At 30.4% G+C, this 16007-nt stretch overlaps 1 protein-coding gene across 6 annotated transcripts in view; it reads left to right on the top strand.

Moving 5' to 3' along the window:
• LOC107453215 (cyclin-dependent kinase-like 4) overlaps positions 1–16007 on the top strand; it is a 122408-nt gene that overhangs the window by 70391 nt on the left and 36010 nt on the right. For all 6 annotated transcript variants that reach the window (XM_071187465.1, XM_016069944.3, XM_016069943.3 and 3 more), the window contains 4 exons: positions 3424–3619; positions 8490–8611; positions 9513–9585; positions 12237–12327. In XM_071187465.1, the coding sequence (XP_071043566.1) occupies positions 3449–3619; positions 8490–8611; positions 9513–9585; positions 12237–12327 (457 nt within the window). In that variant the 5' untranslated portion in view covers positions 3424–3448. The remainder of the gene's footprint in view (positions 1–3423; positions 3620–8489; positions 8612–9512; positions 9586–12236; positions 12328–16007) is intronic.

Here is a 16007-nt window from a genome sequence, read left to right as displayed (position 1 = left end):
CCTAAATTTAACAAATAAACGAGAAATTTTGTATTTACATTTCCTGACTTCTTTCAACAGTAAGTATAATCATTACAGGGCAAAGTCCCGGACTTTGGGATTGGGCTGGCTGGGTTTTCAAGTATCTCTTCACATTTAGAATACTAAACGATAAAGTATTTTTACAAATATGAATTTCTTCAACGTAAATTTAATATCACTATTATTAATTTATCGGAACTGAGACAATCATGTAAAAACAACTATTGAAAGTTTTTTTTGAAAAATAACTAAATTAAAAAATTTACTAAGTGATTAATGCAAATGAATGACAGTGCATCTCAAATTTATTAATTTATTCTTCAAAAAAAAATAATTTTCGTAAGAGATGTTAAACTTTTTGAGCTGTGTACATTTCATTAAAATGCATTTTGATCTATGTCTATTTTCTAAACTACGCACTTTGAGCTATGTCTATTTTCTAAAGTACGGATTTTAAACTTAGTCAAGAATAAAAAGCTCACCGACGAACTATTAATTTTTATTTTATTTTTGCTTATTTAATTTGTACATTTGTTGTTTTGATAAATTAAAGATATGTTTTAATGTATGTTTGCAATATGCAAAAAAGTACTTTTCCAGTTTTCAAAGAGAATTTTTTAGGGTGTGATTGAAATTAAACTTACCATCGACAGATCATCAATGAAAAGCATCATTAAAGTTTAAAATATACTCAGAATCTAAAAGAGAGCTCAAAATCCCTCATTAGACCAGATTTGTTTTTTAACGGAAATTATTTAATTGAACAATGAATATTTTCATTTCACAATAACTGCGAGTCAGTTCATCGTTGCTTCCAATAAAAAAATACACAAATTTAATAGCAGATTTTGATTGCTTCGCCTAATACTTACTTATTTACATGTTCAGTGCGCCAAAAATGATAAATAAATAAATTAATAGAAACTAAAAATAAATAAAAAACGGTTGATCAAATGATCGGATCTTCACTTTCTAAGACTCAATGGTTTGAGGGGATGACATCAAGTATGCTAATTAAGTACGGGGTGAACAATAATTTAAGTTACGATATCAAACGCAAAAACGAACTTTGAATAAACATATTTTTTTTAACGGAATCGGATTAATGATTCACAAAATATAGAGGATAACAGCAATTTGGGAAACATGATGAATCTGGTCAGGGGAGTGATCAAGTTTAAATCCCTTTATCTTAATTTATTTTTTTGCTTATTTCGACATATTTTGATAACTTTTTAAGCGAATTGAAATACTTTTGCTGATAATTATAAAAACCGTTTATCCAAAGGCAATTCCATACAAAAAATAGCTTTTTGTGCATGTTTATCATTTTCTATTATTTTATTTAATAATTGTAGAAACAAGTTTAAATTGTAAGGCTTGCAATTTTGTACATCATTTTAAAGAATGCAATTTTACGTAGGAAAATACAGTATTTGCTTGTAGTTGATCAATTAGTCTTTGTGAAATCAAATTTAGAAATAGTTTTTAAATTTTTAAAATTCGATTTCTCAGGAACTATTCGACCGATTTTACCCAAATTTTTGCATTTTCCATATAAAATTGCCATCTTTGAAATGATGCAAAAAATTTACCACCTTACAATATCTTTTTGACTGCTATTAAAATTATAAAAATATTAAATAATTATTAAAAATTATTTTTCCATTTCCTATTTTTAAGTATCATGTTTTACAAGTAGGTGCAAGAATTTTCTTAATTACGCAATTACTTTTATAGATATGATTTTAAAAAAAAGCGTTAACCCCTTGTAACGTAAAATTAACATCAAGTAGCTCAACTTTTCAACCGCTATCCTGACTTAGCTAATGGGACCATAATTTCCTAATTGCGGCTACCCCTACACTTTAATGGTCAAAAATTCCAATCCATCAAAAAAAAAGCGTTTTTTTCAGAGGAATTATGTTTATTATCTGATTCCGTAACTAGTATTTACATATTGGTCTCTTCTGCGCGATTCCGTAATAGATCAATTAACATATCTGAGGTTATTATTTTGAACCATTTCGCTTTAGTATGTTTGATTAAGTGTTATTCTCCTGGGTGATTTTTTTTCTCCTCTGTTGAACGAGCAAGACAGACCTTCTCACATAATCCGTGTAGAGAACTAAGTTAGGTAATTGGGCTTCAACTAATTTTATTTTTTAATCGCCAACCCAATTTTGGAGTTTACAACTACTAATGCTGAATTCCTAATTTTGAACCCAATCCAGATGACAAGGAAACTACTGGATCAAGTATTGGGAGAAATTTGCCTTCGCGAACGACTTTTTGATTCAATTTATCCGCATTTGTATTACATGGAGAGAGAAAATCACGAAAATCTGCCACAGTTAATCTGACGGAGAGGGGACTCTAAGCCATGATCCGTCCACCACTGAGGATATTTTACGTCAGCACTGTAGTCAGTGCGAGCCGGGTACGGAATTCGTAGCGATCAGCCATAGCTGGAATTCCAACCCGGTTCATCCCATCGGCAGACGAACGCTCCATCCTCTGAGCCACTACCTGAAATAATTCAAATTTTCCTACTTGCCTTTACATGATGCAAGTCAGGACAGAGAAGAAATTTTATTTTCAAAATATTAATCATACGGGCTCAGCCCTATAATCTGATACTCTCTTCTGAGTACGTTGCTGGTCAGACAGTAGTTGCGTAATGAAGCTGTATATTGATATACTAGAAATACTTCTGTGTGTGCGTGCACACGCAAATATTGTATCGTTTTTTTTTTTCAAATTTTTTGATCCGTACCCACAATATAATAGTAGAAGTTACGAGTGTAAAGTTTTATTCTCTAATTCGAGTTAAATTTTTGAGAATAAATTTAACTTTATGTTTGTGATTTAATTACCAGTCTGTAGAAGTTTGCATACTTAGTTTGCAACTTTAATTGGAAACAAACTTGTTTCTTGGAGATATCTTCTCCCACATCAAATTATTTGATGCAAAAAAAAATTCAATATTATGAAAATTGTACAAATGTAATGAAAAAATTGAGTACAATTTCCCTAGCCAAGCCAATAATCGAAAAACCGATGCGGGATACGAGCTACTAAATCTGCTATCGTTAAAAAGAAGAAAAAAACTAAAGGTACTTAGACTGTTTTCGATGAGATTTTGAATCTCTTTTTACTTTGCTTAAAAGAAATTTTTGTTCATCACTCCAAATGTAGGATTTAGGAATAGAGTTCATTTCAAGCGTCTTTTGTTTTTGTAATTTTAAGCTAATTTTTTACCCTTAAAAGAATTTTTATTTAAATTAGGTAATTTGTCTGCCAATTTCCAATTTTTAAAAGTGAAAACAATTAGGTACTGTTATTTCATAAATTGATTACAAAATAAAGATCTATGTTTTAGAGTTCTTCTTCTTCCAATAGAAAGGAACGTCGTCATCTTACTCCAATGATGGAAAAATATGAAAAACTAGCCAAGATTGGCGAAGGTTCCTATGGCGTTGTCTTCAAATGTAGAAATAGAGAAAATGGTCAAATAGTTGCTGTTAAAAAATATGTTGAGAGTGAAGACGATCCTCTTATTAAGAAGATCGCTTTGCGAGAAATTAGAATGTTAAAAGTAAGTGCTAATTATTTAATAAGAATATTAAAATATTTGAACCATTGTGAATTAGGATAAGAATATCTGAAGAACATAGAAGCCTTTTATAAAGTCTTTTTCTTAATCTGCACTTGAATTCTACTTTATTTTTCTTATAAAAAATACACTTCATCGCTGAGAAAAAATACCTTTCTAAAGCTTCGAACAATTCTTATTGTTAACACTTGAGACTAACATATCGATTATTTAACGAAACATATTCAGCGGTAGTCAGAATAACATCTCATATAGGGGAGAGTCGGGTAGCCCCGCCCACTTAAGGAGCATTGCTTATATTTCTGTATAATATTGAGTAATAATCAATATTTTTGTATGTTTCTATTGTTTTATCATCTAATTAAATAATGCAAAAGGAATAAACCAAAAAAAGAATAGTTTAACTTAAAAAAATAGAAATTTAAAAAAACATGTTTTTCAGCTCTTTTCAAAATGTGTCGGGTAGCCCCGCCCAGTTACAAAAATTATGTTTTTTGACTGTTTTTTCAGGTGTAAATGAAAATGACCAATGTATTGACAATAGATAAACCTCATTTATCATTTTTATCACAAAATTATTTTATTTATTACATATTTATATACTTTTAGTGAATTCTATCATTTAATAACAACAAATGTCATACTTTTTATCATTATTAATGTATATTAATATATTATAATATTAATATATATTTATATTAAATATTTAACGAAAATAATTTAATTTAAGTAACAATAATTAATAACAATAGTTGTTTTTCAATATAAACTTATTTGGTTGATCTCTTCTTATAAACTTAATATAAAATACTTCTTATAAAATTACAAATTCACTTTGTATTTTGATTGCATTCAAATGCTTCTGTAGATTGATTCGTTCACAAATAAGTGAAAATAAATAAGTAAGCAAATAGCTTATCATAATATTTATGATTTCTTGATATTAAATTTAATTTGGATATATCAATTACATTTTAAAAATATTTAATTTTTCATTTTTAAATATATAAATTTATGTTTCATATAATATTAAAACATATATTTGTTGTTAAAAATGCATATAACATTCAAATTTGAAGCAATAAAATAATAATCTTTGCAACCGTACATTTATCGACGAAATAAAATTGGGCGGTGATACCCGACATTCATGTGAGCGGGGCTACCCGAAATCCAATTTTTTGTAAATTTGTAATTACTCGAACAATTTTTCACATACAAACTTCCTTCTTCGTGCAAATTAAACTTAAGACTACATACTTTAATGCTGTAGGTATAGAAAAAATTACATTTTTAGTATTAAAATGAACTTTAATCGAAGCATTCAACCAATTTTTCCTAATTTCATGACTACTGTAGTCAACATATTTTCAAAACTACTGTTTACCATGTTACCAGCTGCATAAATACTTGAAACTTTGAAAATAATCTTTCTTTAGTATAACAATTAATGTCCGATCGCTCATTGATTTGAAAAAATATTCTATACATATGAAATTGACAGTGGGCGGGGGTACCCGACACTCCCCTATATATTATATTTTACAAATTATAACTGTGTGATGTCATTCCAAAGCAACTTATCACTGAAATTAATAAAATTATTATTACCTAGCCCTAGATTAAGCCCTTAAAGCTATGGACTGCTACGTTTATTATTAGCAGTGGTTGCTTTTTTTTTAGCATCTAGATATAAATCGCATATTTTTAGCGTAAAAATATTTGTTACATCATTTAAATTCATGCCAGCTTAGTTTTATTTTGCTTATAGACGCATAAAGATTACACATAGTTGTCAAACTGGACAGATTATTTTTTGTTCGATGAACATAATATGCATGAAGGTAATTAAGGGAAAATAATTGTTTTTTTAAGAAAGAAACAGGCTATTACACATTCTTATGCAATTTTTAAATTATTACATTTAGAATAAAAATTTTTGTTGCATTTATACAAACACTTGATCTTGCTTAATTCGGTTGTAGGGATTTCAAATTTGAAATTAGTTTTCTTCCTAAAATCTACTTCTAGAATCTTTAATGACATTTTTAGTCAATTATTTGTCGAAATGTACAAGTTTAAAAACATTATATATAACAGGGGGTCGTGTAAATGTTGCGACAAAAATCTAAGGCAGTTAGGGCGCATTATCAGCATTAAAATCCCATAGGAACCCATGCCAGGTATATCGTCGTGCACCGCTAGGGGCGCTTACCGATTATGAACTATTTCTTTACGTACTTCTGATCATGTACTTTTATTTAACTAAACTATCATGATTTCATGTTTTTTTAATTAATATAGTCGTTGAAAAATTCTAGAAAATTACTTTCAAATAAGTTCAGTATTAACTGTTTTATCGTAAATTAAGATTTGTCAATCTTACTTAAACATTTGACACAAAATTTTTATTAAACTTATTTTTCAGATTTTTTACATTATTTTTTATTAATTTAGGTCAATAGAATTTTTTTATTTAGCATTTTAATTATTTAGGGTCATAAAACAGCATGAAACGCCAGTGTCATTTTTTGGGATAAAAATAAACTTTTTGCAAAACTCTCTTCTAAACAATAATTTTTCTATCATTCAGATCTAAGAGAACCATCACTGAAATTTCTTTAGTTCAAATATTTATAAATTTCTGAAATGAATAAAAAGAAAATTTTTAAAACTAGCTTTTTGGATTTTATATTTTAGTTCAAATATAATTCCAATAATCTAACAGATATTTTTAGTGATTATTAGACTTTTTTTAGTAATTAAAAAGTACGAAAGTATATTTTTGTTTATAATTAAAGCTCCGGAAAGAAATATTTTTATAAGAGACACCGATGTTCCATATAGCTCAGAGGGTTAATTATTAAACTAACTAACTTGATAGTCTCATCAATTCATTAAATTACGATAAAACAGTTAATAGAGAGCTTATATGAACATAATTTTTCGACAATAATTACAAGAAAACATAATAAGAGCAGATACTTTTATTTAGCATTTAGTTAACTTAAAGTACCTGTTCAGAAGCACACGAAGAATTGTTGTTGTTCATTTACGTCGCACTAGAGCTGCACAATGGGCTATTAGCGGCGGTCTGGGAAAGATCCCTGAGGATGATCCGAAGACATGCCATCACAATTTTGATCCTCTGCTGAGAGGATGGCACACCCGCTTCGGTAGCCCGACGACCTGCAAGCGAAGTCGAGCACTTTACGGTAGAACAGTTTTAAGAGGACCAATACCGCACTCCCTCGGTCCGTACGCAGACTAATCCAAGTGGTCACCCACCCGCACACTGCCCACAGCCAGTGATGCTGCGGTCAGCGTGCTACACGAAGAAATAGTTCATAATAAGGAAGCGCCCCTATCGGTACATTACCGAGTATGGGTTATATTACCGGAAGACACTAACAGGCATGGGTTTCTATGCAATTTTAATCCGGATAATTTGCCCTAACTCCCTTAGATTTTTGTTACAACATTCAAGTGATCCCGTGTAATACATAATAATTTTAAACTCGTTCAATTCGACAAAAAACCGATGAAAATGTCTTGTAAAAAAAGTACTTGCTAGGAGAGAGAAACCGATTGCAGATTTGAAATCACCGTATGTGACTCATCGGTTTAAAAAAAATCTCAATACAACAAAAAAATTGTTCCCCAGTTTTTTAATTTATGCATTTCCAAAGCCTATCAACTTAAATAAACAGTATTGTTTAATATTATAAGTTCAGTATTTTCTATGAAGGCTGAAAGCAGACAAACGACTGTAATGGTAAAAAAATCTTTGATGGCTAAAGTGACCGCAAAGAGTCAAACATTCGCTAACTTTATTAAATCACGGGATTGATTAATTTGGTCGTTCCACTTCTACAGTCTTTATGGCATTATTGACGCTTTATTTATGATTTTTAGCTTTATTTAAATACAGAGTTTTCCTTTAAAACCGTTTTTAATATCGATTTTTACAATCCTCATCAAAAAAGAAAGAGAAAGTATGCACATTGGGAGTCGCATATTAATAATACACCGAGGGAAAAAAATAAGCCATCGAAATCTGACCAATCGCAGTAGAGAAAGGCAGATGAATTAAGCATCAAAACAGGTTAAATTGGAAGCTGAAACTTGAAGATATTTCTAATAATCCTCTTTCAACTTATTTCTGCTTCCTTATCAAACCTACCTTGTTTATTACTTGAGCTTTCCTGTACCGTGATTTATTAAATTTCTAAAACGTTTTTACTTTTTCCTCAGTTAAATATTAATATTTGATCCCCGATGTGTTTTTATTTTCATTTTTGAAAAGGATTCTAGAAATACATATTAAGGTAGACTTTTGCAGAACACTCCGTATTACACAAATTATACCTTTTCTTAATTTGAATACAGTTTTTAGTACATTTCGGAACTCAACATGACAGTTCTAGACTTTTTTGTAGAAAGTGTTCTCGAACTAGGAACTCTTTGCTTACTTAATTGACTTTTAATAGATTAAAACGTTTTGTAATCTTAGTTTAATTTTCGATTAATTTAATTGTCTTGATCGATATAGTATTTTTATCATGATCGGAGAATGCTAATAATTCATGATATATCGTGATATTTGTTTAATGTGACTAATTATCATTATTTTTACATTGTTCAATGTTTTCGTCACCCACACAAAGTGATCTTCTCACGATGATATTGAATTGGTAATTGGCAAGTATTTTTCGTGGACTTTCCCCCCTATTCATTCTATTAATTTTTTGTAAGTTGTTAAGATAAAAGCAATGTTGGAAAAGTCTATTAACAAATTGTGCACCTTTTATGAATGCAATTTTCAAGTAAATGTTTTCTTTCTTCTTTTCAGCAATTAAAGCACCCTAACCTTGTTAATTTAATTGAAGTCTTCCGAAGAAAAAGAAAACTTCATTTAGTTTTTGAATACTGTGAACATACTGTATTGGATATTTTAGAAAAACATCCTAAAGGGTATGAACTCTTAGCTTGTTAACAAATGCTTCTTTGTATGGGAATAAACTGTGTTTATATTTTCTATGAGAAATTTGCTAAGAATAGATTTCAATTTTTGCACATATTCAATCTATTGCTGTTTGAAAAGTTATAACTCAAAAATAGTTAGTTGCTGTCATGCTCGATTTCATTCAAATTAACACCTTGAGAAAAATGAAAAACACTTTAAAATAAGAAAAGCGGATTTTGTAGAGCGGATATTGATGTTTTTGTAATTGAATAAAATGTGACATATTAGAACCACTTTTGTGTAGCAAATTAAAGACACCACTGCTTTAGTTTCGCAATTATATTATTATATCCGTTGTTGAACAAGCGACCCAATTTTGGGTTTACGACTACTAATGTTCAACTCGGTTGCCCTGTAATTTTGAACCAATCCAGAAGACAAGGAAACTCCCGGATCAGTACCCCCAGAGGTTTTGATTTGTTATGGGAACATGAAGGACTTTGCGACTCGACAGATTTAACGTGTATCAGTCACCATTTACTACATAGTGTCTTCGGCCGGCTGGGATCGAACCCACGAACTCTTGGACATGAGCCCAATGCCCTACTAACCAGGTTACCCCAGCCTAGTTTCGTAATTAGAATTGTTTTTAGTTGTTATCAGTTTGATTGTTTTAAATTCTTTTTAAGCAATTTATTTGACTCTTGGACTCTTTTGAATTACATGCCTTCAATTGTATTCTTTGAAATGTGGAGTGCTATTTTTAAATCTTTCTTTTAATTCAAAAGAAAACACTTGTTCTCCAATATATATTTTTTTTAAATTATATTAGTTCATTGATACTTTATAAAGATGTGAAATCCACTTTCAAAATGATGTCTAAATTGATCTTTTCCTCTTTATTTCCAGAGTTCCAGATAATTTAACCAAAAGAATAGTTTGGCAGACTCTACAAGCCGTAAATTTCTGCCATGAGCATAATGTAAGTCATATTTCTATCATTAGCATAATGTAAGTCCTATAAACTGTCTTGCAAAAACTTGTTTAATCATTTCATTTGAAATTTATCTTTCCCATTTTATGAAACATAATATCAATATTTTATTAAATATTTAATCATTAAATATTAAAATCCGAATAATTGAAAATTTTAATTTCATTTATTTTAAACTAAACGAATACGAAAGCATAAATTTTTTGTTGAATTTTTAAACTACACACTCAATATTTATTATATGAATATATAAGTTGATTAGAGTCTTTGTTGAATCCAATACAGTTTTGTAATTGACTTAGTTTAGAGCATACGGTTTTGTGTATTTTTGCTTTATTTGAGTTATGTTTTATTAAGCAGGAATTTTATTATCACTTATTTAATTTTTAATAAAAGGTATTTAGGTACATTTGCATTGATTTTATTAAATTTCTTATTAAATTCTATCAAAAATCAATTGGTTTCCGTTTCATTGAGAAATTTGCTAAAAAATGCAGTATTTAGTACAGTAATAACAATGCAAAGGCTATGAAGCGTAAATTATGTTAAGTAGAAAAAGAGAGCTGGATCTAAAATGTAGTTGCTGGTATGACGAAAATGATTCATGTGCTTTTTACTAACTAGATGACTATACTTGACTAGGTGACTATACTTAAAAAAGGATAAAATAATAATAACTCAGCAACTGTCAATTCATTTACACAGTTTCTGAAAGCGAAGCGTTATAGAGAGGCTAATCGTAACTGTCACTCCTTGTCTGTTTGGTAGACCTATGGAGTATCAGAGAAATTTGGTATCATTTAACAAAAACCCGGATGTCGCGATTAACTCTTTCATCCTGTTGCACGATAATGTTAGACCAAGGAACATATAATATGAGACATATACATTCTTTGGTTAAACTATACACAATCAGAGCAATAAAGAAACTCCCTCAAATTCGAATGGGAAAAGTCCTGATCCATCTATCCTATAGTCCAGATCTGTTCTCTACATCTACAAAAAAGTACTTCAAGGACATCAGTTTAAATTGGACTATGAAATCAAGTTGTATAAGCCAATGGTTTTCAACGAACATTATATTGGGTAACTAGAAGTAGTTCTGTGACCGGGATAGTCTGGTTGACAGGGCACTAGACTCCGGTTCACGTTCGAATCCATCAGGCCGAAGACTCCTTATGTAGTAAGTTGGTAACTGATGCACGTTAAATCTATAGGGTCACAAAATCCCTTATGTTCCCATATCAAATTATACATCTGGGGGTACTGAATTGGAGATTCATCGTTCTCTGATTTAAGTCAAAAGTACGATCTATGGATGAATGAATGGATGCATGAATAAGTCCGCCCTATAAGTGGGTTGGGTGTATGGGTGTAGCAGAAGTCGAATTCTTGGCCGTAGATGACTCATCTGGAAAGCAAGAGCAATCACACCACTTGCCTTAACGGCCTACGATAACAATAACTGAAGTAGTTCTAAGTTTCCTTAAATAAAACGTGTGAAATTGCCTGTAACTAGATATTTATTGACTGTACCTAATAATTGTATTATCAAATCATTTTTCAAAAAAATAATTCAAATAATAATTTGTATTATCAAGCTACCAAATACGCAAATAATAATAATAATAATGCATTATTGCAACTTTATCCATATGTGTATTTGTAAGTAATATGCAGCGCAAAATTAACAGTTGCTACCACCATTCCTTTTTAATCGCAATGCACCCTATTGTGCATTTTGTTATTATTATCTGAAATATGAAAATATTATGAATGTTTTATAATATTCGGAAAATTTGCTTTATTTTAAACTTGCTCCTTAAAGTTTTTCTTAATTTTATAAATAAACCTTGTAATGTTAGAATAAACTTTGTGATGTTTAAAAATGAACCTTGTAATGTACTTCAAAATAAATAAATGCCTTACATTATTAATATCAACAGTTTTCTAAATCGTTTAGAATTTTGTATTTTTAAAAAGTGGCCGCTGTTGAAAATTCTACAACTGGTCTCTGGCCAGAAGCAAAATGTCCTAATTTTGTCCTGTTTCAAACTTCCTGAATCTGTTTTATTTCAAGCTTGTTTCTTAAAATAATTTTTCTTAATTTTCGAAATAAACCTGGTAATGTTTAGAAATGAACCTTGTAATGTACTATAAAAGAAATACCCTACATTATTAATAGCAACAGTTTTTTTTAATCGTTTAAATTTCCAATTTTTTTATAAAGTGACCATATGTTTTAAAAAGTGACCATATGTTTCAAAAAGTGACCACTGTTAAAAAAGCTACAATTGGCCACTGGCGTGAAGCAAAATTTCCTAATTTTGTCCAATAAACCAATACAACTCTCAATATTCATAATCTTAAAGCGTAATAGATGAACTTTCAAAAGCAGAATTGATATACGCCCTCTGCATATATACTTACTGCAAAAATATACCAAAATTTCTCTTTAATATTCCCGAAAAAATTCAGATCACCAATTAATCTACTTTATAAATGATAAAATGTTTAAAGAATTAAACTTTATTTGCTAAAACGCCATGAAATATGATTTTATAACACTTTATAATTTCAGAAAACATTTTTGAGGTTTCGTGATTCAATTTTTAAAACTGTTTTTATTTCATTTTTAGTGTATTCATAGAGATGTAAAACCAGAAAATATTTTAATAACTAAAGATGGAATTGTGAAACTATGTGATTTTGGGTTTGCTAGAACATTAAGTAAGTAACCTCATCTTTTTAAAATCGTAATAAAAATGTGTTTGTAAACTTGATATTACTTGATATATTACTTGATTGCTTAAAAAACATGAAGATGATAAAGTCGATATGTTTCGAGCTCTCAAAAATAGGCACTCATTCTTAAAACGAGTCAAACTAGAATGAAGAAAACAAAAGTGATTCGAAACAGCTACCAACGAAAATCGAAAATAAAATTAAGAAACGAAACTAGAAAAACCGAAGTAGCCAAAAGTGTAAAAGAAAATGAAAAATAAATAAAGATAAAAAAGACAAAGAAGAAAAGCAGTGCGTGTTTTTTTTAAAGTTTATGTTATCAAGTATATCTTCCTGCTTCAGTTTCTTGGGTTTATTCATACTGTCTTAATAAGTTCTCAGATTTGACAAAACATCGGATTCAATGTTCGATTCTATTTTTAATCTTCTAATATCCTAACTGAATGTAACAGTTTAAGTAAATTTTATTCCCCAAATAAGCACACCGGCAAAAAATTAGCCATCATTAGAGAAATTATAAAAACATAATTTAATAACGTTCAATACCGCCTATGGATTTGATAACCGCCTGGATTCGGTTAGGAAGTGAGCCACAAGGTTTTGCAGGTACGTCGAATTCAGTTTAAGCCACTCTCTGAAGATCTGATCACGCAAATCCGCCAAATTGCGAGGATTCTGATTTCAGCGTTTAACCCGTTGTTCCAACATATTCCACAAATTTTCAATGGGGTTCAAGTCAGATGATTTTGCAGGCCAGTCGTTATCTAATTGAGTGTCTGAGAGTTCATAAGACCAGTGACATATTCTTCCTGCCAGGAGAACTTCGTTGTTGTCATCTTGAAATATAGGGGTATCGACAACATACTCTTCATGAAGATGTTGACTGAAAGGCAACAGCTGATCATCCAGAATGTTCAAATAAACATGTTGGTTCATGTTAGTGGCCATCTCAGTGAGGGGGCCCAATCCATAATAAGACAAACATCCCCAAAACGTGGCAGACCCAACTCCGGCTTGAACCTGACCTTGCACACAGCCAGGATGAAATACTTCATCTGGTTTTCAGTGCACTCGACGACGTGCGTCATTTGAATAAAAGGAAAAACGTAATTCGTCAGACCATATTACATTCCACCAGTCGGCAACTGCCCACGTTCATTCACTTCTAGTCCACTGAAGTCACGCAGCTTTATGTGCCTGTGTGAGCAATGGCCTCCTAAGAGGTGTTCGACTCCAAATGTTTATTACAATTCCCGTCGCAATGTTCTCTTACTTACAGGTAGGGATGAACCTTCATTCACTAACTGAAGCAATTCCTGTCTGGTTTGGAAGCGTTTTTGATTCACAAGTCGTGAAAAACTTCTCCGGTCTCTTTCATGCAGGACCTTTTTCCTACCACAATTCCGACGTTTTCTTTTGTGACCACGTGTATTACACCACTGCTTGTAGACACGTTGAACAGTTCGCATCGAAACACCAACAAATTCAGCAAACTTCATTCACCGTATGACCATGGGCACGGCCAAACACAATTGCCCCTTTTTGCCACTCTGTCAAATCCTAACATTTACCCATATTTACACACAACTTCCACTCAAAACAAAAATATCTTACTGATAGCTACTTGTTTTTGATCACGTTGAGGCAGTGCGCTCGCAGTTGAGCACGTCACTTAACCACTGAGTCATCTAGCGAAACCTAACGATTCATCGGTGCTTGCGCACTAGGGTGACTAATTTTTTGTCCGGTGAGCTTATTAATTGATTGGGGAGTTTAACTCGTTAAGTTTAGCATACATCAATAAATTCTTTTTTTTTTTTGCCTTCTAAAAAACTAAAAGGTTATTGCAGATTTGGAAGAAACTAGGTAGGCCAATACTCAGACCGCATAGATGATATTTGAAATGGTCAAACATTTAGCATTGTGACCGTTATAAAAATCTTATTTTGAGAAAAAAAATGCGTTTGAATTTCCAGAGGGCCTATTTCTGTCAAGCGTATACCAATGTTGTAGCAGCAGATGCATTTTAATCAATATACTATACATTTTGTCGAAATTTTTATAATATTTTATTAAAAAATATTATTTCCCTTTGAGCCCATCTACGGTTCTCCAAAAATTGATTTTTGAAGCACTAGATTTATTTAGCTGTGCACTTGCGCCATGACGAAGTTGTGGGCATTTTTACTTTAATTTTTAACATTTTGTGTGCTGCGATTATAAAATATTATTTAATGTTGATTTATTATCTCCAAAAGTAAATCTATTCGAAATTATAGACCACTAAACTTCATCAGATTAAAATAAATTATTCACGCTATAGCGCATTAGTAGATGAGAAATGAGAGTTCTACGCCAGGGATCTGAGGGGATCCGAAGGATCTGTAGGGGGCGTGGTCGAATGCGGGATCCGTAAGGGCTCGGAGGGGGAGGGGGGAGGAGTCGCACTATAGTTGAAGGTGTTTTTTCATAATTAATTTTTTAATCTTTATTTTGTAATTAAATCTTTTTAATTGCTACTTTTTATTTAATTTTTAAACTATTACTTTTTAATTTAATTCTTAATTATTACTTTTTATTAAATTTTTAATTACTGATTAATTTTTAATTACTGATACTGATTACTTTTTCATAATTTTTTTTTAAATCTTTATTTTTAAATTTTTTTTTTTAATTAATTTTTTAGATTTTGTAATTATTTTTCCAATCTTTATTTTATAATTAAATCTCTTTAATAATAACTTTTCATTTAATTTTTTAATTATTACTTTTCATTTAATTTTTTTATTACTACTTCTTAATTTAATTTTTAATTATTACTTTTTATTTAATTTTCAATTATTACTTTTTAATTATTTTCTTAATCATTATTTTTAAACTATTTTTTAATAAGTTTTTAAATAATTTTTTGGATTTTGTAATTATTTTTTTATCTTTATTTTTTAATTATTTTTTTTTCTGATACGAATGATACTTGAAAAAGGGCACAAAAATGAAACCCGATGTAGGATTGAACATGAATCAGGCTTTATTAATAATCAATCTGTAAGATGAAACATGAAGGTAATCTTGCAAGATAAAACTTGAAAGTAATTTTACAAGATAAGACATTTCTCCGTAGGGTGGAGTGATGTCATTTCTTCGAGTCAATCAAAACAGGAATACGTGATGTCATACAATCAGGATTTAACATGAATATGAAGTGCGCGTATTCAAGATAGAGCATGCATCACTTCTGTGTGGTCTAGAAAGACGAAGTACATTGAAATGTTTCGCTTACAATGACATTGTTAAAAAATTTTATAATACAGTTAAAAACAAAACGCTTCATCCTGTCACACAAAATAATTTGTTAAACTTTGTAACTGCTCATTTCTTAGAACCAATTGATCTTGCTGAAATACTTCAAACCGCAAGAAATGATTTTTGTACTAGTTCAGATTAAATAAATATGTTATTATTTTCCTTTATATCTCTATGTGATTCATGCATTATTTTTCACAAACTATAAATAGAACCAACCCTAATCATATTCTTCATTTATACTTTGCATTTCTTACTGTTAACATGGAATCCTTTTATAAAAATCCCAGACAACCAGCTAGTTTTGAGGGGTGCGGATGCAATACATCGTGCTCTCAAAGGAAAAGAGAATGCAAATACCG

Source organism: Parasteatoda tepidariorum, chromosome X1, assembly GCF_043381705.1.
Source record: "Parasteatoda tepidariorum isolate YZ-2023 chromosome X1, CAS_Ptep_4.0, whole genome shotgun sequence".
Lineage (NCBI taxonomy): Eukaryota > Metazoa > Arthropoda > Arachnida > Araneae > Theridiidae > Parasteatoda > Parasteatoda tepidariorum.
Note: the sequence above shows the minus strand (reverse complement) of the source record. Positions and strands in the feature narration are given on the sequence as shown.